Source organism: Amblyraja radiata, chromosome 6 (genome assembly GCF_010909765.2).
Source record: "Amblyraja radiata isolate CabotCenter1 chromosome 6, sAmbRad1.1.pri, whole genome shotgun sequence".
In the NCBI taxonomy this organism is placed as follows: Eukaryota; Metazoa; Chordata; class Chondrichthyes; order Rajiformes; family Rajidae; genus Amblyraja; species Amblyraja radiata.
In genome coordinates, this window is record NC_045961.1 from 49,152,477 (window position 1) to 49,173,995 (window position 21,519).

A 21,519-nucleotide genomic window follows, 5' to 3' on the forward strand; every position below is an offset into this window, starting at 1 on the left:
AACCTGATGAACCTACGCTGCACTCCCTCAATAGCAATAATGTCCTTCCTCAAATTAGGAGACCAAATTTGCACACAATACTCCAGGTGCGGTCTCACCAGGGCCATGTACAACTGCAGTAGGACCTCCTTTCTCCTAAACTCAAATCCTCTCGTAATGAAGGCCAACATGCCATTAGCTGTACCTGCATACTTTTAGTGACTGATGTACATGCACACCCAGGTCTCATTGCACTTCCCCTTTTCCTAAACACCATTCAGTTAATAATCTGCCTTCTTGTTCTTGCCACCAAAGTGGATAACCTCACATTTACCCACATTATACTGCATCTGTCATGAATCTGCCCACTCACCCAACCTATCCAAGTCACCCTGCAGCCTCATAGCATCCTCATCGCAGCTCATGCTACCACCCAGCTTTGTGTCATTCGCAAACTTGAAGATGTCACATTTAATTCCCTCGTCTAAATCATTAATATATATTGTAAATAACTGGAGTCCCAGCACCGAGTCTTGCGGCACCCCACTAGTCATTGCGTTTGCTTCCTGTCTGCCACCTAGTTCTCTATACATGTCAATACCCTACCCCCAATACTATGTGCTTTAATTTTGCACATTAATCTTTTGTGTGGGTCCTTGTCAAAGGGTTTTTTAATGTCCAGATACATCATATCCACTGGCTTTTCCTTATCCATTCTACTTGTTACATCCTCAAAAAATTCCAGAAGATTGGTCAAACATGATTTCCCCTTCTTAAATCCATGCTGACTTTGACTGATCCTGTCACTGCTTTCCAAATGTGCTGCTATAACATCTTAAATAATCGACTCAAGCATCTTCCCCACTACCGATGTAAGACTAACTGGTCTACAATACCCCGTTTTCTCTCTCCCTCTTTTCTTAAAAAGTGGAGTTACATTAGCTACCCTTCAGTTCACGGGAACTGACCAAGAGTTGAGAGAACTTTGGAAAATTATCACCAATACATCCACGATTTCTAGGGCCACCTCCTTGAGTGCTCTGGGATGCAGACCATCAGGCCCAGGGGATTTATCTACCTTCAGCCCCAACAGTTTACCTAACACCATTTCCTGACTAATGTGAATTCCATTCAGTTCCTCCCTGTCAAAGTTTGTTTCTTAAAAGCAGCAAACAAACTGGTTAAAGGTAAACCAAGCCAATCTTTAATCGATTTGTCAGACGGGAGTGGCGAGATCTACAATGAACACAAACGTTGCTCAGTGCTTCTCGGGCTCCATTCACAGAACAAAGGAAAGTTAGTGCAATTATATATTTTTCTTATCACTAAAACACTCCTACGAAGTCTGAATATGGCATGCTTGAAAGATTCTATAGCCTTTCAGAATATAGGAAAAGCTGGGTCCAAATCAAGCTCGTTCAATAACAAGTTACTGCTTATCTCTGGAGCGTCAGCTTTTTTTTCAATCTTGGCTTCGGCCTTGAAAGAAGCACACGTTATTACGCAGGTTTCCATCTTAATGTCTTTATTAAAAAGACAATCTGTCCTCTAAAATTGTGTTCCATATAATTTGCAAAGTCATTCAGACTTGGGACCAAGCCATTCTTTTGTTCTACTAGACCATGGTTTTGTAGAAGAATTACTGTTTTGTAAACTATATTAGATTTGACTATTATCTTTCACTCCCTCGCACTTGATCCCCGGTCCCCTAGTATTTCTGGGATTTGTGTCTTCTTTAATGTAGACAGAACCAAAGGACTCGTTTAACTGTTCTGCCATTTCCTTGTTTTCCATTATAAATTCATCTGTCTCTGATTGTAAGGGACCTACATTTGTCTTCACCAATCTTTTCCTTTTTAAATATCTAAAGAAGCTTTTAGAGTCAGTTTTTATATTCCCCGCAAGTTCTTTCATGCTCTTTTCCCCCTCTTAATTAACCCCTTTGCCCATCTCTGTTGAGTTCTAAATTTCTCCCAGTCCTCCGGATTGCTGCTTCCTCTGGCCAATTTATATGCCTCTTCCTTGGATTTAACGTTCTCCTTGATTTCCCTCGTTAGCCACGGTTGAGCTGCCTTCCCCGTTTATTTTTTCGCCAGACAGGGATGAGCAATTTCTGGAGTTCATCCATGCGGTCTTTAAATCTTTGCCATTGCATCTCCACCATCAACCCTTTAAGTATAATTTTCCAGTCTATCCGAGCCAATTCCCATCTCATACCTTCAAAGTCTCCTTTCTTTAAGTTCTCCTGATAGGTCAGACACACGACACATGGATTTGATAATCAAACTCACCATTTAACTGTGACACCAGCTAGCTCATACACCTGCTGTTGAGGCCTCGGATGCCATCAGAAATGGCTTAGATTGGACCCATTATAACTTTTGACACTACGATCAGATGGCAAGTGTCTTTATTGTCCTTTGTGTCATGCCAAGTTAGTTCATCCTGTCATTAATCAGTGCTGGAGATTTACACCTTTGAAGCCAGGTGGCGCCGACGATGGCTGCCTCGCCAATGGTCTGTCTTGTCTTTTTCTCGTGTTGTTTTTAGTTTGTTGTAAAATGTATGTTTTAGTGTACTTTTAGTTTTGTATTATGTGGGGGGTTGGGGTGGGGAAAGCTTTTTTAATCTCTTTCCTCCACAGAGATGCAACTTTTTCTGTGTCGTATCTCCGTCCACACTGCGGCCTAACAATGTGGAGCTGTCAGCCTCTTGCTGTGGACAGACTTTGGGATCTCTAACCGCGGGAGCCTGCGGACTTAATATCGTGGAGCATGCGATCCCTTTGTCAGGGATCGTCTTCGGGAGCTGCAACCACGGGAGCTTGCAGACTTTAACATAGTGGAGCTCGCTGTCCCTTGGTTAGGGACCAATTTCGTGAGGTCCAAGCCGCAGGAGCTTTGACCGCCTCGATCGCGGGAGCTTCGATCTCCGGCTGCGGGAGCTTCGATCGCCCCGACGAAAGCGGGAGATAAAGGAGGAAAGAAGATAAGACTTTATTGCCTTCCATCACAGTGAGGGATGTGGAGGAGCCGCTGTGGTGGATGTTTACGTCAGATTTAATGTAGTTGTGTGTCTTGTTGCTTTTTTGGTATCTGTATGGCAAATCAAATTCCTCGTATGCTGCAAAACATACTTGGCTAATAAATTACAATTATAACCATATAACCATATAACAATTACAGCACGGAAACAGGCCATCTCGGCCCTACAAGTCCGTGCCGAACAACTTTTTTCCCTTAGTCCCACCTGCCTGCACTCATACCATAACCCTCCATTCCCTTCTCATCCATATGCCTATCCAATTTATTTTTAAATGATACCAACGAACCTGCCGCCACCACTTCCACTGGAAGCTCATTCCACACCGCTACCACTCTCTGAGTAAAGAAGTTCCCCCTCATGTTACCCCTAAACTTCTGTCCCTTAATTCTGAAGTCATGTCCTCTTGTTTGAATCTTCCCTATTCTCAAAGGGAAAAGCTTGATCACGTCAACTCTGTCTATCCCTCTCATCATTTTAAAGACCTCTATCAAGTCCCCCCTTAACCTTCTGCGCTCCAGAGAATAAAGACCTAACTTATTCAACCTATCTCTGTAATTTAGTTGTTGAAACCCAGGCAACATTCTAGTAAATCTACTCTGTACTCTCTCTATTTTGTTGACATCCTTCCTATAATTGGGCGACCAAAATTGTACACCATACTCCAGATTTGGTCTCACCAATGCCTTGTACAATTTTAACATTACATCCCAGCTTCTATACTCAATGCTCTGATTTATAAAGGCTAGCATACCAAAAGCTTTCTTTACCACCCTATCTATATGAGATTCCACCTTCAAGGAACTATGCACGGTTATTCCCAGATCCCTCTGTTCAACTGTATTCTTCAATTCCCTACCATTTATCATGTACGTCCTATTTTGATTTGTCCTGCCAAGGTGTAACACCTCACATTTATCAGCATTAAACTCCATCTGCCATCTTTCAGCCCATTTTTCCAAATGGCCTAAATCACTCTGTAGACTTTGGAAGTCCTCTTCATTATCCACAACACCCCCTATCTTGGTATCATCTGCATACTTACTAATCCAATTTACCACCCCTTCATCCAGATCATTGATGTACATGACAAACAACAAAGGACCCAACACAGATCCCTGAGGCACCCCACTAGTCACCTGCCTCCAACCCGACAAACAGCCATCCACCATTACCCTCTGGCTTCTCCCATTCAGCCACTGCTGAATCCATCTTGCTATTCCTGCATTTATACCCAACAGTTTAACCTTCTTAACCAACCTTCCATGAGGAACCTTGTCAAAGGCCTTACTAAAGTCCATATAGACAACATCCACTGCTTTACCCTCGTCAATTTCCCTAGTAACCTCTTCAAAAAATTCAAGAAGATTAGTCAAACATGACCTTCCAGGCACAAATCCATGTTGACTGTTCCTAATCAGACCCTGTTTATCCAGATGCTTATATATATTATCTCTAAGTATCTTTTCCATTAATTTGCCCACCACTGAAGTCAAACTAACAGGTCTATAATTGCTAGGTTTACTCTTAGAACCCTTTTTAAACAATGGAACAACATGCGCAGTACGCCAATCCTCGGGGACTATTCCCATTTCTAATGACATTTGAAATATTTCTGTCATAGCCCCGGCTATTTCTACACTAACTTCCCTCAATGTCCTAGGGAATATCCTGTCAGGACCTGGAGACTTATCCACTTTTATATTTTTCAAAAGTGTCAGTACTTCCTTTACTTTGAAACTCATAGTATCCATAACTACTCTACTCGTTTCCCTTACCTCACATAATTCAATATCCTTCTCCTTGGTGAATACCGAAGAAAAGAAATTGTTCAATATCTCCCCCATCTCTTTTGGCTCTGCAGATAGCTGCCCACTCTGTTTCTCCAATGGACCAATTTTATCCCTCGTTATCCTTTTGCTATTAATATAGCTGTAGAAATTATGATCATGTTGTCATCTTGCAGATATTTTCTTAGCACTTCCAGAGAATGACAATGAGCATAAACCATCTTTGCATGTGACAACCTCAAAATGGTGCTTCAAATTGCAAAAGCTGTCTATTGTTCTATACTGTGATGGTTATTTAAACGCATTGACTATCACTGCCCTCAGTGGAGAGTGATATTTACCAGCATAGGCAATACTCTTTTTGAGCTTTGTTGTTGTAAACCAGCAGAACAGTCAAGGCAACAGAATCGTTGCTTGAATGTCCTATTGATTTCGTCAATGCGAGCTTTATTCAGTTTTTATTTATGACAGCAACCCAGTACAGCTGCCTTCCTAAGACAAATAATTAAATAAGTTTGCATAAGACATTACTTGTTCCCAAAAACCAGCCTCACTGTGTGGGCAGAGCTTTTTTATAAATTCATTTTTGCTAACTTGACCTAGTTGTCCTCAAGGCAATGGTGATCTGCCTTTTTAAATCACTGCAGTTTTTCTGCTAATACACAGTAAACCCTCATTTTAACGGACCTCTTTATAATGGATTTTGCTTATAGCGGACTGACAGAACCATAGAAAATAGGTGCAGGAGTAGGCCATTTGGCCCTTCGAGCCTGCACCGCCATTCAATATGATCAAGGCTGATCATCCAACTCAGTATCCTGTACCTGCCTTCTCTCCATACCCCCTGATCCCTTTAGCCACAAGGGCCACATCTAACTCCCTCTTAAATATATCCAATGAACTGGCCTCAACTACCTTCTGTGGCAGAGAATTCCAGAGATTCACCACTCTCTGTGTGAAAAATGTTTTCCTCATCTCGGTCCTAAAAGATTTCTCCCTTATCCTTAAACTGTGACCCCTTGTTCTGGACTTCCCCAACATCGGGAACAATCTTCCTGCATCTAGCCTGTCCAACCCCTTAAGAATTTTGTAAGTTTCTATAAGATCCCCCCTCAATCTTCTAAATTCTAGCGAGTACAAACCGAGTCTATCCAGTCTTTCTTCATATGAAAGTCCTGGCATCCCAGGAATCAGTCTGACCTACCGATGGTTGCCTAAGCATCACCTGGCTTGCTCCGCCTTTACTGCTGCTTAGACCGCCAGCTGCCTGCACCACCCCCAGCTTGTACCCCCTCTCCTGTCATTTACAGCTGGATGCCCGCTCTACCCCTGCCTCGCTGTCTCCCCTGCCACTTCCAGCTAGCTGCGCGCCACCCCTGGATCTTGCCACCTCCCCTGCCGCTTCCCCGCTCCGCGCCTGGCTCGTGCCGCCTCCCCTGCCACGTACAGCGTCGACTGCCCATGCTATCTCCGGCTAACGCTGCTTCCAGGCTGGACCTTCTGGTGCCACTGCCGGCCCACACTGCTTCCAAACCGTGTCTGCCACCACCGACCCTCCCCTGCACTCAGGCCACCTGGTGGCTGCGACCATTGACTTCGCTGATCCTCATCTCTCCCCCAGCCACCAGCAGACTGGGGCTGCCAACTCACCTGAATTCCAGGCCCAGTTCCAGGCCGAGAGTTTGAAGAAGAGTGTCAACCCGAAACGTCACCCATCCATGTTCTCGAGAGATGCTGCCTAATCTGTGGAATTACTCCATACACTTTGTATATTAACCAGCATCTGCACTTGGTTGTTTCTACTTGCGGCAGGGGAGGTGGCAAGGTAGGCAGCGAGAGCCAGGGGTGGAGTGGGCAGCCTCTGTAAATGGCAGGAGAAGGGGATACAAACTGGGGGTGGTGCAGGCAGCTGGCGGACTACAATTTATACAATAATATCTTATATTGGCAATAATGGACGCCCTCCCCCCATGGTCTGCTATATCAGGGGATTATTGTACTCTCACAATGCAATTGAGCAGTGAGTTCCAAATTTTAGCCCAAGTGACAATGAAGTACAGGTAACATATTTCAAAGTTGTGATGGTGCATGACTTAGAGGATAACCTTTAGGTGATGGTTTTCCTTTGTCCCACTTGGTGGTTAGAGGGTGTAGATTTAGGGAGTGTTATCAGATTAGCCTGAGTGAATAATTTTGTAAATTTGCACAGCGAGGGCAACGAGTACTGCTGGTGGATGGAAGGAATGTTGGGATGATTAAAGCCCTATCAAGGTTGCTTTATCCTGGATGGCATCAATCTTCCTGAGAGTTGTTGGCACTGCGTTCATCGAAACAAGTAGGGCACATTCAACCATGCTGCTGATTTATTCCTAGTAGATGGTGAAAAAGGCCTTGGGATGCATACATGTGAGTCACTCATAGGATACCCAGCCTTTGACCTGATTTTAATGTCATTGATGAATCAGCTGAAGATGGTTGAACCTGGTACTGCCTTGAGGTAGTCCTCCTTGACTCCAACAGCCTTCTGAGTGTTTTTCCTTTCATGCCCATTGACTTTAGTTTTACCATGACTTTTTGAGATACAATACAATACAATTCAATTTATTGTCATTTGGACCCCTTGAGGTCCAAACGAAATGTCGTTTCTGCAGCCATACATTACAAACAAATAGACCCAAGACACAACATAATTTACATAAACATCCATCACATTGCTGTGATTGAAGGCCAAAAAAACTTATCTCTCCACTGCACTCTCCCCCCCCCCGATGTCAGAGTCAAAGTCAAAGCCCCCAGCTGGCGATGTCGATTGTCCCGCGGCCATTAAAGCCACGCCGGGTGATGCAAGGTCGCGCACCGGGTCTTGATGTTAGAGCCCCCGGCGGGCGCTCGCAGTCCCGCGGCCATTCCAAGCCGCGCGGGGCGGTGATGTAGGCCCCGTTCCAGGAGCTCTTCAACCCCGCAACTCGGGCGGGAGAAGTCGCCGTCACGGAAGCCCCGAAAAGCGGTCTCCCTCCAGGGACCCGCGGGCTCCCGGAGCCGCTGTCCGCCAGACCCGCAGTTGCAGCCTCCGAACCTCCGGAGGTCGGGCCGCAGCAGCGTCCACCACAGCTCCACCCGCTCTGGACTCGGCCAGCCCCGCGACGGTGAGGTGAGTAGTCGGCACCAGAGCCCCCGGTCTTCCTGTTGGAGGCCGCTCCTCGTTGCAGCCCCAACGACAACGGAGACCCGACAAAGAAAAAGTCGGGTCTCCCGTGCAGGGAGAGATTTAAAAGTTACCCCCACCCCCCCACCCCCCCCCCCACACACATACCCCAACAAAAAATAACAAAAACTACATTAAAACATAGATATAAAATAATAAAAACGCAGACGGACTGCAGAGGCCGCTGCTGACGAAAGTCGCGCCGCCCACCGAGATGTGAGACCACACCTGGAGTATTGTGTGCAGTTTTGGTCTCCAAATTTGAGGAAGGACATTCTTGCTATTGAGGGAGTGCAGCGTAGGTTCACAAGGTTAATTCCCGGGATGGCAGACTGTCATATGCTGAGAGAATGGAGTGGCTGGGCTTGTATACTCAGGAATTTAGAAGGATGAGAGGATATCTTATTGAAAGGTTTTTACACGCTAGAGGCAGGAAACATGTTCCCGATGAACATGGGAAATCCAGAACCAGGGGCCACTGTTTAAAAATAATGGGTAAGCCATATAGAACGGAGATGAGGAAACACTTTTTCACACAGAGAGTTGTGAGTGTGGAATTCTCTGCCTCAGAGGGCAGTGGAGGCCGGTTCTCTGGATACTTTCAAGCGAGAGCTAGATAGGCCTCTTGAAGTTAGCGGAGTCAGAGGATATGGGGAGAAGGCAGGAACATGGTACTGATTGATCACATTGAATGGCGGTGCTGGCTTGAAGGGCCGAATGGCCTAGTCCTGCACCTATTGTCTATGGTCTATTAATACCACATTTGCCCATATGTGGCCTTGCGTCCACTCTTGCCTCACTTCTAGAATTCAGCTCTTTAGTTTGTGTTTGGACCAAGGGTGTGATAATGTCCAGAAAAGATCTGGCAAAATCATACTGACTTGTTAGGGTTGTCTGTAACCTAACTTGAACCAGTCGCACTCAGCCCTCTCATTCCTGCTTTTGTGGTGCCCTTAAATTTTAATAAATATTTGAAGATTTTTTCTAATATTTGAGTGATGGTTTAACATGAAAGTTTGTTTTAAAACATTCCTCTGAACCACATTGGCATGTTAAAGGCACTAAATAAAGGGACATTGTTATCGATCCCAAAGTATGTTGAGTCAGGCCCTTAGCTAAGCTGGCGATTAGGTGCAAATGCACTTCAATAAAATCAAGGCTGATCTGATGAGAATTTTAAGTCTCCACTCTTACCTATTCCCACTAACTTTTCACCCCCTTGCTTATCAGGAATCCAACTCTCAAATATCTCAAATATTCAGACTGCTTCTGTTGCCTTTAAGAGAGAGAGCATTCCAAAGACGAAATTGCTCTGAGAATTTTAGGTGTACATTATTTCAATGTAGGTGTATATTTGGAGCACTGTGTGCCACAGTACAGGAAGAATATGGAGGCTTTGGGAAGGTGCAAGACATTCACCAAGATGTTCTCTGGATTAGAGTGTGTTAGCTATAAGGAGAAATTGGACAAGCTTGAATCGTTTTCTCTGGAGTGTCAAAGGACGAGCGATTTTGGATTGCTCTAGAACATATATGATAATTTGATAATTGAAAAGTATATTTTGTTGTAAACTTCTATTGCTTTTAATGCAATTTAGTCTGATGCCATAAAATCTGAAAATTGATTATGGCCCTGAAGTCTAAGCCATTAACTGAATGTTGATCAATCAGTTTGATGCAGATTTACAAGACCAATTACTGAGATGTGTGGGGGGGGGGGGGGAGGATGTCACTAGAGCAACAGAGAAAGCTTGGTCTATATTCGCTGAATTTTAGAAGAATGAGAGGTGATCCCGTTGTGGTGTAAATTCTGGGAGGGATTGACAGGGTAAATGCTGAGCAGCTGTTTTTAGACAGATAGCAATAACTACAAATCCAATTCATTGAGTTTGCTTTATTCAATGGCTTCAGATTTATTTGCCTTTTCTTACAGGGTGTCCCAGAGGAAGGCCTATAATGTTCCTAATTCTAAAAAGTGCCAATTGACTGTCTGACCTGGTTTTGAAATGTTATTGATTGCACAGTCAAAGTAATGTATTATTGAAGCCAGGCCTTGTTTAATACAATTTTGAATCACCTGTTATTGTCTGCAATGATATAACAAAACATTGCTTTTGTGGATTTCCATATATTGAAATATTGATTAATTTCTATGCAGTTTAGAAGAAGACAGTGGACTGCAGAAATAGTTAATGCCAAGGTTACCAGAACCAGTCTTATAATGGTGCAATGGAACTATACCTAGAAAAGTATACAAAGTAGAATTTAGTGTGCATGTCAATAGCCAAGGCTTATGGCTGCTAATTCACATTTCTGTAAATGGGAGTATGATTGGAACAATGTACAGTGAAGTGAACACTATCCTAAACATGTGTAATGTTCTCATTTAGAGATGTGTATTAATTACTATTAAGATGGTTCAATGACTTGCATTTTAGGACAATACATGTTATCAGGATTAAAGTACTTTAATAACAATCAGATAAGAGGCATGTTTATTGTTTCCTCGGTGCGCTAGGAAAAGCCTTTTACTGTTCATACATGTTCATGTTCTGACACACAAATTAAAACAAGATTCGCAAAGCCAAACTTTATTAGTGCAAAAGAAATGGCATAGATTAAAGTTTCCAGGTACATTTCTAAATTTCATTATTTAAACATTTAAATAATACAATGTAAAAACCCTTTAATTCACCCTGAAAATCTAGAGTTGAAGAATAATGGAGATCACCACAGTAAATGAACCATCTACACAAATCACTTGAAGATGTTTCACGAGACAAATAGTTTAAAAAAATTCATGCATATTTGAAAATAATTTGAGATTCATTGTAATGTTTGTGTAAATAAATTGATAAAGATATTCACTGAAATTCCTGGATGCTTGTGCTTTGCATTCATTAAATATTTTGGAATATTTCTTGTAAACATACAAATATTATCCCTCAATGTAATTAACTAAAAATAATCAATGTAACTATTTAAACAGGTCAACTTTTATATAAACTGCATTGCATTCATGGTTTGTTGCGAAAATCCACTTTTTATAGTGGATTTTCTTCTGTAGAAAGGTTTTGCATTCAGTAGAATTATCAAGGACTGTCCTATGACTGCTTCCAGGCTTCATGTACTCCAGCAATAGTTTCTTTCTTTACGCATTTAAAATAGCCCTTCAAACCATGTTGTGTTGGTGCCTGTGGAAATGAAAGTAATATGTTGCAGCCACTGTAAACAGATACAGCTGTGGTTCTCTACTTTCATACGAAATAAAAGAATGCTAAATGGCCCTTTGAGCCTGTTCAGCCAATCAATAAGTTTATTGCTGAATCCACTTTTCTGACCAGACTCCTTATCCCTCAACTGTAATGAAAAACAGATAAAATTGCAGCTGCTAGAATCTGAAACATAAAGAGAAATGCTGGAAGAACACAGCTAGTCAAGCAGCATCTGTGAAAAGAGAAACCAGTTGATGTTTCCTTATCATAGAAACATATAGAAAATAGGTGTAAAGTAGGCTATTCGGCCATTCAAGCTAGCACCGCCATTCAATATGATCATGGCTGATCATCCAAAATTAGTACCCCATCTAACTCATTCCTTTAAATCATGTCAAATTCTCTGAAATTGTCTTTGAATGTATTGTACACCCACAGCCCTTAAGATAGGGAATGTGCGTAAAGATTTTTCCCCATATCACAATTCCTAGATGACTGATCCCTGGTTCTGAACTTATCACAATTTCTACATTCTCCTGGCTCTTGGCATCTAAACCACAGAGCCATCTGTTCCAGTTAAAAATAAAATTAATTTTGACAGTTTGGATTATTTTTTATAAATTCAATGATGTACAAATTAATTTTAAAAAATCCTTCTGTTTCACATACGCCTTAAGCTTTTTTATATAGAAAAAATAATGACTTTTTATTTTCCTCTCTGTTCACATTCTCAAAATTCTTGAATTTGGATGAAACAGTGGAAATATGCTATATTTTCAGGCAGATTAATACTGTAATAAGGTGCTAAATGAAATCTTAAGGAGAGTCATATTTCATTTCTGCCCTTTAGTAGAGAATAAAAGATGCTTTAGCTGCCAAGAACCTTGGTCTAAACCATCTGTGGACACTAAACCACGGCAACACACATTGGGCTAGGACAAGACACCAGTAGTTCCTCATTTCAAAATACGAATAGGAATAAAACATTGAATTAAATGAAGGTTGATCCAATTTGTTACATGTCCACCTTCCCACCCTATCCCCATTTTGATCAAAAATCTACCAGCTTTGAGTATATTCTCCTCAGCATTTTGGTGTAGGAATTTCAAAGATTCATTCCCTCCAAGCTCATCATCAAGCTCCAAATTGTGGGTGTCTGCACCTTCATTTGCAGCTGGATCATTAACTTCCTCATCGGCAGACCTCGATCAGTGTGGAGTAGTAACACAATCTTCACCGCACTAACCAGCAACACAGGTGTACCTTAAGGCTGTGCTCAACATCTGCACTACTCTCTTTGCACCCATGACTGTGTGGCTAAGCATGGCTCCAATACCATCTATACGTTCACCCACATAACCACTTGTAATGGCAGATTATTAGGGCTACTATAAATGGCTACTACACCACTGAAAGTGGTGAGAATTTTTGCCATCCACTCAGCAGCTTTTCTAAATCAGAGGAATATCCCTCTCTTTCCTCTCCATTGACAGACCTTTATACAATGATGCAAATCTGGAGCACTTTCCTGACAGGTAAGCCGGTTACCGTACCTTAAATGGTGGGACTGAAGCTTGTGTCAGGCAAAAATTACCAAAATTCAGTTACTTTTAAGTCCAAATTCAAAATAATTTATTGGACGTTCTCTCTCTGGTCCCAAACAAGAATTTATGGCTAAATGACAGACGGGTAGAAATTCCAGCGAGGCAGAAATATTTGTCTTGATCTCAACCCAATTTGCAGCCATTCTGGCAGATGGATGCTGAGATTATGAGAGAGTTTGAAATTGCAAAACAAGGAGACATAGCACTTGCAAGAAGAATTGATTGCAAATGTACGAATGTGTGGTCCAATTAGAGAGAGAGCCCGTATCTGGAATACTGTGTATAGATCTGGTCTCTATATGTAAGGAACTTGCAACAGAGAGAGTCCAACAGAGATTCACTGTATTGCTTCCTGGAATGGTGAGGATGTCTTATGATGACTGATTAAGAAAGCAGGGACAATGCTTTCTAGAATTTAGAAGAATGAAAGATTTTGTAATTAAATGTACAGAAATCTTAAGGTGTTTGACAGAATAGACGAGGAGTTTCCTCTGACTAGAATATACATTCTCTGCCCAAGAGGAGTGCTGAGGCTCACTTCCTGAGTAAAATCATGACAGTGATTGAAAGATTTTAGATATTAAGGAAATCTATGGCTACAGGGAGGAGAGGCAGCCGCTCCAGACTTTCCAAGCCGCTGAGGAATGTTTCACCCGACGCCGGAGTTCCATCTTCGCGGCAAGAGGGCCCTGAAAATTATCGGACTGGCTGAAAGGTCACAAATGGGCCCCGACCTCGGGTGTTTCACAGAGGAAGAGGACTTAACTTTCTGGTGTCTTTCCCCAGAGTGGAAATTTTTGATTCTGCTGTGGGGGGACGTTTGTGTTGAACTCTATAATGTGTTGTGTCCATTTTCTTTATTTTTTTAACCTTTTTCTATGGTTTGTATGGTAACTTATTATTTAATTTGTGTAAAGCACTTTGGTGTCAATGTGAGTTGACTTAAAACGTGCTATATAAATAAAACTTACTTACTTACTTACTTACTTACTTACTAGGGGTGAGTGCAGGAAAATGCAGGTAAATAATTATTCATGATTTCATTGAATGGTGGAACAAAAATTATAGGGCTTAATAACCTTCCCCTGTTATCTCCTATTTTCTTAAATAATCAGAAATTACCTTAAAGCCACGACGGAGTCTGGTCATAATCACTGCAAGGAACTCTTGTTTGCTCAAACATCCATCTCCATCTACATCAAAGATCTTGAAGACCGTATCAAGCACATTATCTGACAGTTCTTGGCCTGTTGCAACTTTCACAGCTCTCTTGAATTGTCCTAAATTTAATATTGTAAATTAGTAAAATATGTGGCACATGGAACATATATTCCTTAAGCAATTGTAGATTTACAGGACCTCCACAGGTTGCGACAGGATTCTGTTCCTGAGAACCGTGCATAACAGTATGAATGTCGGAAATACCACTGTCCGGCTACATGTTTAAATAACCATTTAGATATTGCAGTGAACCCATTGCCCACATGGTAGAAGATACCTGCAGCCCCAAAATAGCTGGCACATCCATTTAAACAATTGTTCTCATGCACAGGCTGTACATAAGCTGGGAAGGACATAGGTGTACTATCTATTTTCATCCATTTGAAATATAATGAAATGGATATTATAAGGGCATGGTGTAATATTTCGTTTTCATGCTTAAATCAGTTTAAAACTGTGTTTATTGTGATATTTAATCTTTGCTTACTGTCCACTACAAGATGGAATCGATCCAACTTTCAACTCTGAGCGATCCTGCAGTTGCAGTAACATCATCAATGAAGGCCTGTTTTATGCTGAGCTTTTGGTATCTTATTTTCTGGCTTTTCTCTTGAGGCTGTAGACATCTCAAGGCTCTCACTTAACTTTTTTTCCCTGTTGCCAGCTGGGAAACCTTGGTAGCTTTTTAGGTTGCCAAATGACAATTTAGGTGGTCATTTAAGACAGTTTGCATGACGCGTGCGATAATGTGCTTGGACGAAGTGCGTAGATACCAGTCGGAATTATACTCAATGAAGCATTCACATATTATTTCTGCTTCAAATAGAGTCACAAACTAAACATATTCACCAATCAAGACATGATATATCCCACAATGACATGCAGCAAAATTATAGGACAGTATCTCAACTCTTTTTACACATTGCAATTAATGCAATTTCTATTAGTTCTTTCCACTTCCAAACTGAAATGTGGTTGGATTATCTTGTCTTGTCAGCCACGGTTGCCTCCTATTCCCCGTGGCTGACAAGAGAAGTTAGGGATAGAATAAAACTAAACGAAAAGATGTGTAACACAGCAAAGGGTAGCCGGAAGACAGAGAATTGGGAAACTTTCATAGGACAACAGAAGGAAACAAAACGGGCAATACGGGCTGAAAAGATGAAGTACGAAGGGAAGCTGGCCAGGAATATAAAGAAGGACAGTAAAAGCTTCTTTAGATATGTTAAGGGAAAAAGAGTAGCAAAGTCAAATGTGGGTCCCTTGAAGGCAGACACGGGTGAAATTATTATGGGCAACAAGGAAATGGCAGAAGAGTTGAATAGGTACTTCGGATCTGTCTTCACTAAGGAAGACACAAACAATCTCTCAGATGTACTGGAGGACAGAGGATCTAAAGGGGTAGAGGAACTGAAAGAAATGTTCATTAGGCGAGAAATAGTATTGGGTAGGCTAATGGGACTGAAGGATGATAAATCCCCTGGGCCTGATGTTCTGCATCCTAGGGTCCTCAGGGAGGTGGCTCTAGAAATAGTGGACACATTGGTGATTATTTTCCAATGTTCAATAGATTCAGGATCAGTTCCTGTGGATTGGAGGATAGCTAATGTTATCCCACTTTTCAAGAAAGGAGCGAGAGAGAAAACGGGGAATTACAGACCAGTTAGCCTGACTTCGGTGGTATGAAAGATGCTGGATTCAATTATTAAAGAGGTAATAATGGGGCATTTGGATAGCAGTAAAAGGATTAGTCCAAGTCAACATGGATTTATGAAAGGGAAATCATGCTTGACTAATCTTCTGGAATTTTTTGAGGATGTGACAAGTAAAATGGATGAAGGGGTGCCAGTGGATGTAGTATATCTAGACTTTCAGAAAGCCTTTGATAAGGTCCCGCACGGGAGACTGATGACTGAAATTAGAGCACATGGTATTGGATGTAGGGTGTTGACGGATAGAAAATTGGTTGGCAGACCGGAAGCAAAGAGTAGGAGTGAACGGGTCCTTTGCAGAATGGCAGGCAGTGGCGAGTGGAGTGCCGCAAGGCTCGGTGTTGGGGCCGCAACTGTTTACCATATATATTAATGAATTGGAAGAGGGAATTAGGAGCAACACTAGCAAGTTTGCAGATGACACAAAGCTGGGTGGCAGTGTGAACTGTGAAGAGGATGTTAGGAGGTTGCAGGGTGACCTGGACAGGTTGAGTGAGTGGGCAGATGCGTGGCAGATGCAGTATAATATAGATAAATGTGAGGTTATCCACTTTGGCGGCAAAAACAAGGAGGCAGATTATTATCTCAATGGGGTTAGGTTAGGTAAGGGGGAGGTGCAGCGAGACCTGGGCATGCTTGTACACTGGTCACTGAAAGTTGGCTTACAGGTACAGCAAGCAGTGAAGAAAGTTAATGGAATGTTAGCCTTCATATCAAGAGGATTTCAGTATAGGAGGAAAGAGGTTCTTCTGCAGTTGTATAGGGTTCTGGTGAGACCACATCTGGAGTATTGTGTACAGTTTTGGTCTCCTAATTTGAGGAAGGACATCCTTGTGATTGAGGCAGTGCAGCGTAGGTTCACGAGATTGATCCCTGGGTTGGCGGGACTGTCATATGAGGAAAGATTGAAAAGACTAGGCTTGTATTCACTGGAGTTTAGAAGGATGAGGGGGATCTTACAGAAACATATAAAATTATAAAAGGACTGGACAAGCTAGATGCAGGAAAATGTTCCCAAAGTGGGGTGAGTCCAGAACCAGGGGCCACAGTCCTAGAATAAAGGGAAGGTCATTTAAGACTGAGGTGAGAAAAAACCTTTTCACCCAGAGAGTTGTGAATTTATGGAATTCCCTGCCACAGAGGATATTGGTGGCCAAATCACTGGATGGATTTAAGAGAGAGTTAAATATAGCTCTAGGGGCTAGTGGAGTCAAGGGATATGGGGAAAAGGCAGGCACGGGTTATTGATAGGGGACGATCAGCCATGATCACAATGAATGGCGGTGCTGGATCAAAGGGCTGAATGGCCTCCTCCTGCACCTATTTTCTACCTTTCTATGTCTATGTTTATTCAGCATATGATCAACCTGTGTCAATAAATCCTGGACCATGGTAACATATATGCTTAACCATGCACACTACAGATTGATGCAAGCATGTTTCAGAACAAGGGGTCACAGTTTAAGGATAAGGGGGAAATCTTTTAGGACCGAGATGAGAAAAACATTTTTCACACAGAGAGTGGTGAATCTCTGGAATTCTCTGTCACAGAAGGTAGTTGAGGCCAGTTCTTTGGCTATATTTAAGAGGGAGTTAGATGTGGCCCTTGTGGCTAAAGGGATCAGGGGGTATGGAGAGAAGGCAGGTACAGGATACTGAGTTGGATGATCAGCCATGATTATATTGAATGGCGGTGCAGGCTCGAAGGGCCGAATGGCCTACTCCTGCACCTATTTTCTATGTTTCTATGTTTCTATGTTTTCTGTGAAGGACCGTAAATTACCATGACATGGCCATAACATGGGTCGTTATCGCTATTGGTACAGAAACACTCTCGCTTCCCACATAATTTATCCACAACAAAATATACAGGTTGCAAGGACATTTCTATAGGCAATTTATGATAATAGCTGTTAAAACTGACTAGACCCATCTGACAGGTTAAACATTACACTAACTGACAAGAGATGGCCAAAGGACATAAATGCAGCAAATGTTATTTTGGTAATATGTTTAAAGGTGTCAAAACGCCACATTCAGATTAGATGTACGTGTTGTGAACAGGAATGAAGATACCCGGTTTGTACACACCAGATTTAAAAAAAAGTATTGATAAACGCTGCTTCCATCATTCCCACTTCAGAATTAACATTAAAATTTCAACTGAAATATTTCCTGACCAAATTTGTGATGTATATGATCTACTGTAGAAGTGAAACCTGGATAAATTCAATGTATAGTTGTGAATGTTGCTCATTAAATAACTACAGTACTGATACTCCAAATTAAGAGCATAGATTTGCTGTTAAAATGAATTATGTAATAACATGTCAACGGTAGCAGTGACAATCGAACACTGCGGTTTTAATGTTTCACGTGTTCACAATTTAATTAATCCATCTTTATGGACTAAAACAAATAATAACATTGGGAATTAAAACACATTTGATTGCATTCCGTTATCAAATATAGTCATTGTTCGCTCTGAAGACATTTCAAGCACAATAGGGTCAGGGAGGGGGGTGTGTGTGAATCAGTGCGGGGTGGATAGATGGCGGGGGTGGGGGGTTTAGAAGGCAATCAGTGCGGAATGGATGGATTGAGGCAGGTGAATTAGTACGTGTTGGTTGGAGCAGGTAAAATTGTGAGGGGAGAACATGGGGGATGTCAGTGGTGTTGAATGGGGGCGTCAGTACGGGATGTATGGGGTAGACAAAAGTGCCGGAGAAACTCAGCGGGTGAGGCAGCATCTATGGATTCGGGTCGAGACCCTTCTTCACTGTTCCCCCCATTCTTCTTGAATGGGAGGATCAGTACAGGATGGATGGGGGGGGGGGGAGAGATCAGCGCAGGATGAATGGGGGGTGGGTCAGTACAGTGTGGATCGGAGGGTCTGTGCAGGATGAATGGGGGATCACTACAGGATGAATGAGGGGATGGCGCAGGGTAAATGGAGGGTGGGTCAGTAAAGGATGAATGAGCGGATTAGTACAGGATGGATGGAGGAGAAGTGCAGGATTGATGGGAATGGGGGTAAGTACAGGATGAATTGGGGGACCAGTGTAGGATGGATGGGAGGGTGGCAGGAGAATCAATGCAAGGTGGATAGGGTGATCAGTGCAGGATGAATAGATGGGGGGGGGGGGTAGATGGGGAGGGGAGCACAGGGGATGTCAGTGAGGACTGAATAGAGGCGGGAATGGGGATCAGTGCGGGATGGAGAGGAGGGGTCCCAGGATAACGGGGGGGGGGCGTACAAGAGAGAGAAAGAGGGGCGAGGTGGGGAGGAAGGAAGGTCAGCGTTCCTCGGACAACATTGCCCCGCTGCCTTGGCCGTTAGGATCTCCTCCCCATCACCGCCAGCCAACAGCAAGGGCCGAGTGGTGCAGCTGCTTCAGAAGGGTCGGAGCGAATGACGGGCCCCGCAAAGCGGCAGCAGCAGCCGCGATAGCGGCTCCATCACCTCCTCCCACCACTCTGACCGCCCTGATAGCGGCCGGTGCTTGCAAATCCGCTAACGGCGCTTTCAAAACAAACCCTCCCGCACGCCGAGGCCTTCCCCTCCCTCCCTGATCCCTGCCTCGGCATGCAGGAGGGTTTGTTTTGAAACCGCCGTTAGCGGATTTGCAAGTAGCGGCCCTTATCAGGGCGGGCAGGGTGCGGGAGGAGGAGGAGATGGAGCCGCTGCTGCCGCTGTTCGGGGCCCATCATTCGCTCCGACCCTTTGTCACCCTGCACCTAGTATCTTTGCCCCGCAATACAGCCGTCGCCGACACGAAACGCCACGTTCCTTTTCTCCAGAGATGCTGCCTGACCCGCGGAGCTACTCCAGTATTTTTGAGTCTATCTTTGGTATAAACCAGTATCTGCAATGCCAAGTTGGGCAAAATGAGTCGGCGTTTAGGTTGCCTGGAGGCATTTTGGGTGGTCAATTTTGAGCCCTGCATCTGCATTAGAGATGAAAGGGTGTTGGCTTTCAATCATTTGGCTATTTTGCATTTCGCTTTCAGTGCTCCAATTTTCCACATTTACCCATCGGCTGGGTTTGTAATGTTCAGGAAACCCTTTTGCAGAAAGACAGTCCTGACTTCCAGAAATTCAGTAAACCTATGTGTGTGATTTGAGGGGAAGAGCAAAACTAGAGGTTTTCATTATAAAATATTTGCCAAGGGAAGAAGCTGTTATTGAGGGCGAAGAGAACCGGGGAATAGACTGAGAGATTTAAGTGTGGAAAGATACGTAGAAGATTTGCTCATTTTTCTGGTGATTCTTTCTTAAAGCCTTCAGGACAGCACCAGAATGTTTAGATGAATGACAAGGAACCATTTCCAAAGTTTAAAGAGGAATGATAACACTTAATTACTAAAAATGCATATCTCATTTTAACTCAATAAGAAATATTGTCCATATTTACCTATTCCAACAGGACGATTGGCTGCAGTGAACATATTCATGGTGAAAGCAAAGTCCTCAAGATTATTCATAAAATGGTAAAATGCCCTGAATTCTTCAAAGGAAATGCTCTAGAATGCAACAGAGAACCAATTAATATTTAAGGACAGGACACTTACTGTAAAATATGAGGGCGCGACAGAGAGAAGCGAGGAAAAGGACAGAGAAATGAAGAAATTGATTTGAGATCCTTAGATTACAATACTAGAAGATGTGTCTGTTTTCTGATGTAATTGTGATATTGAAAGTGGTGAGAATTTTTGCCATCTACTCCAGCAGTTTTTCTAAATCAGAGGGATATTCCTCGCTTCCCACCCCATTGACAGACCTTCATGCAAAGAGGTAAATCTGGAGCACTTTCCTGACAGGTAAGCCTGTTACCTACCGTATCTTAAGTGGTGGGACTGAAACTCGTGTCAGGCAAAAATGACCAAAATGTGGACGTTCTCACTCTGGTCCCAATCAAGAATTTATGGCTAAATGACAGACGGGTAGAAATTCCAGCTGGGCAGATATATTTGTCTTGATCTCAACCCAATTTGCAGTCATTCTCGCAGATGGATGCTGAGATTATGGGAGGAGCACATCCAAATAGGCAGGGATATTTGGCTCCAATGTATTGAAAAAAAATTGACACAAAATGGAAGTATTAGAGATCAATGCGTGAATAGAGTATAACGTAACACTTCCTTCCGTAAGACACAGCCCAACTCCATCTCTCAACTGTTTGACAATTGCAATATCTGTGGAGGACATTTTGCAACAGTGTACCTATATGTTGTAGGTGCATGGGAAATAAATATCACATTTCAAATTGATAACAATTTTGTAAAGAGATAATTTTTCTGAGCATTTCAGAATTTTAGGAAAACCCAAGCTATTGTGGTACTTACAGATTAAATATGTTTATACTATCATATGATGCAAGGATTACTTCAGTATAAAAATGTTGATAATATAGTTCACTTATGGATAATGGTGTATAATGGATATTTGGACAATGTACTAGAGTGCTACTGTGAAGGTCAATACCCAAGGCGTATCATCACCAAGAATAACATTGTTGTTGAGTTTTAATCTTATCAATGAACATTCTAAATACTGATGTCTTCCTCAATTCCCTTGAAACGACTGTTTAACATCCTCAAAATCTTTACGGTAATTAGGTTCAAATCAGTGTATTAACTGACTGCAAATGCAATACACTTTCACACAGGTAAATTATGGAAGAAGAAATGCTACCATCCATGACCTCCTAATAATCCAAAATATGAAGAAGAAAAAGATTAACAATTGCATG

General features: G+C 42.6%; 1 protein-coding gene across 2 annotated transcripts in view; it reads right to left on the reverse strand.

Annotated features, from left to right (window-relative positions):
* Positions 1-10,590: 10,590 nt before the first annotated feature.
* micu2 (mitochondrial calcium uptake 2) overlaps positions 10,591-21,519 on the reverse strand; it is a 301,355-nt gene continuing 290,426 nt past the window's right edge. For both annotated transcript variants that reach the window (XM_033022751.1, XM_033022750.1), the window contains 3 exons: positions 20,182-20,290; positions 13,957-14,114; positions 10,591-11,209 (listed from right to left, as the gene is read on the reverse strand). In XM_033022751.1, coding sequence (XP_032878642.1) covers positions 11,120-11,209; positions 13,957-14,114; positions 20,182-20,290 — 357 coding nt within the window. In that variant the 3' untranslated portion in view covers positions 10,591-11,119. The remainder of the gene's footprint in view (positions 11,210-13,956; positions 14,115-20,181; positions 20,291-21,519) is intronic.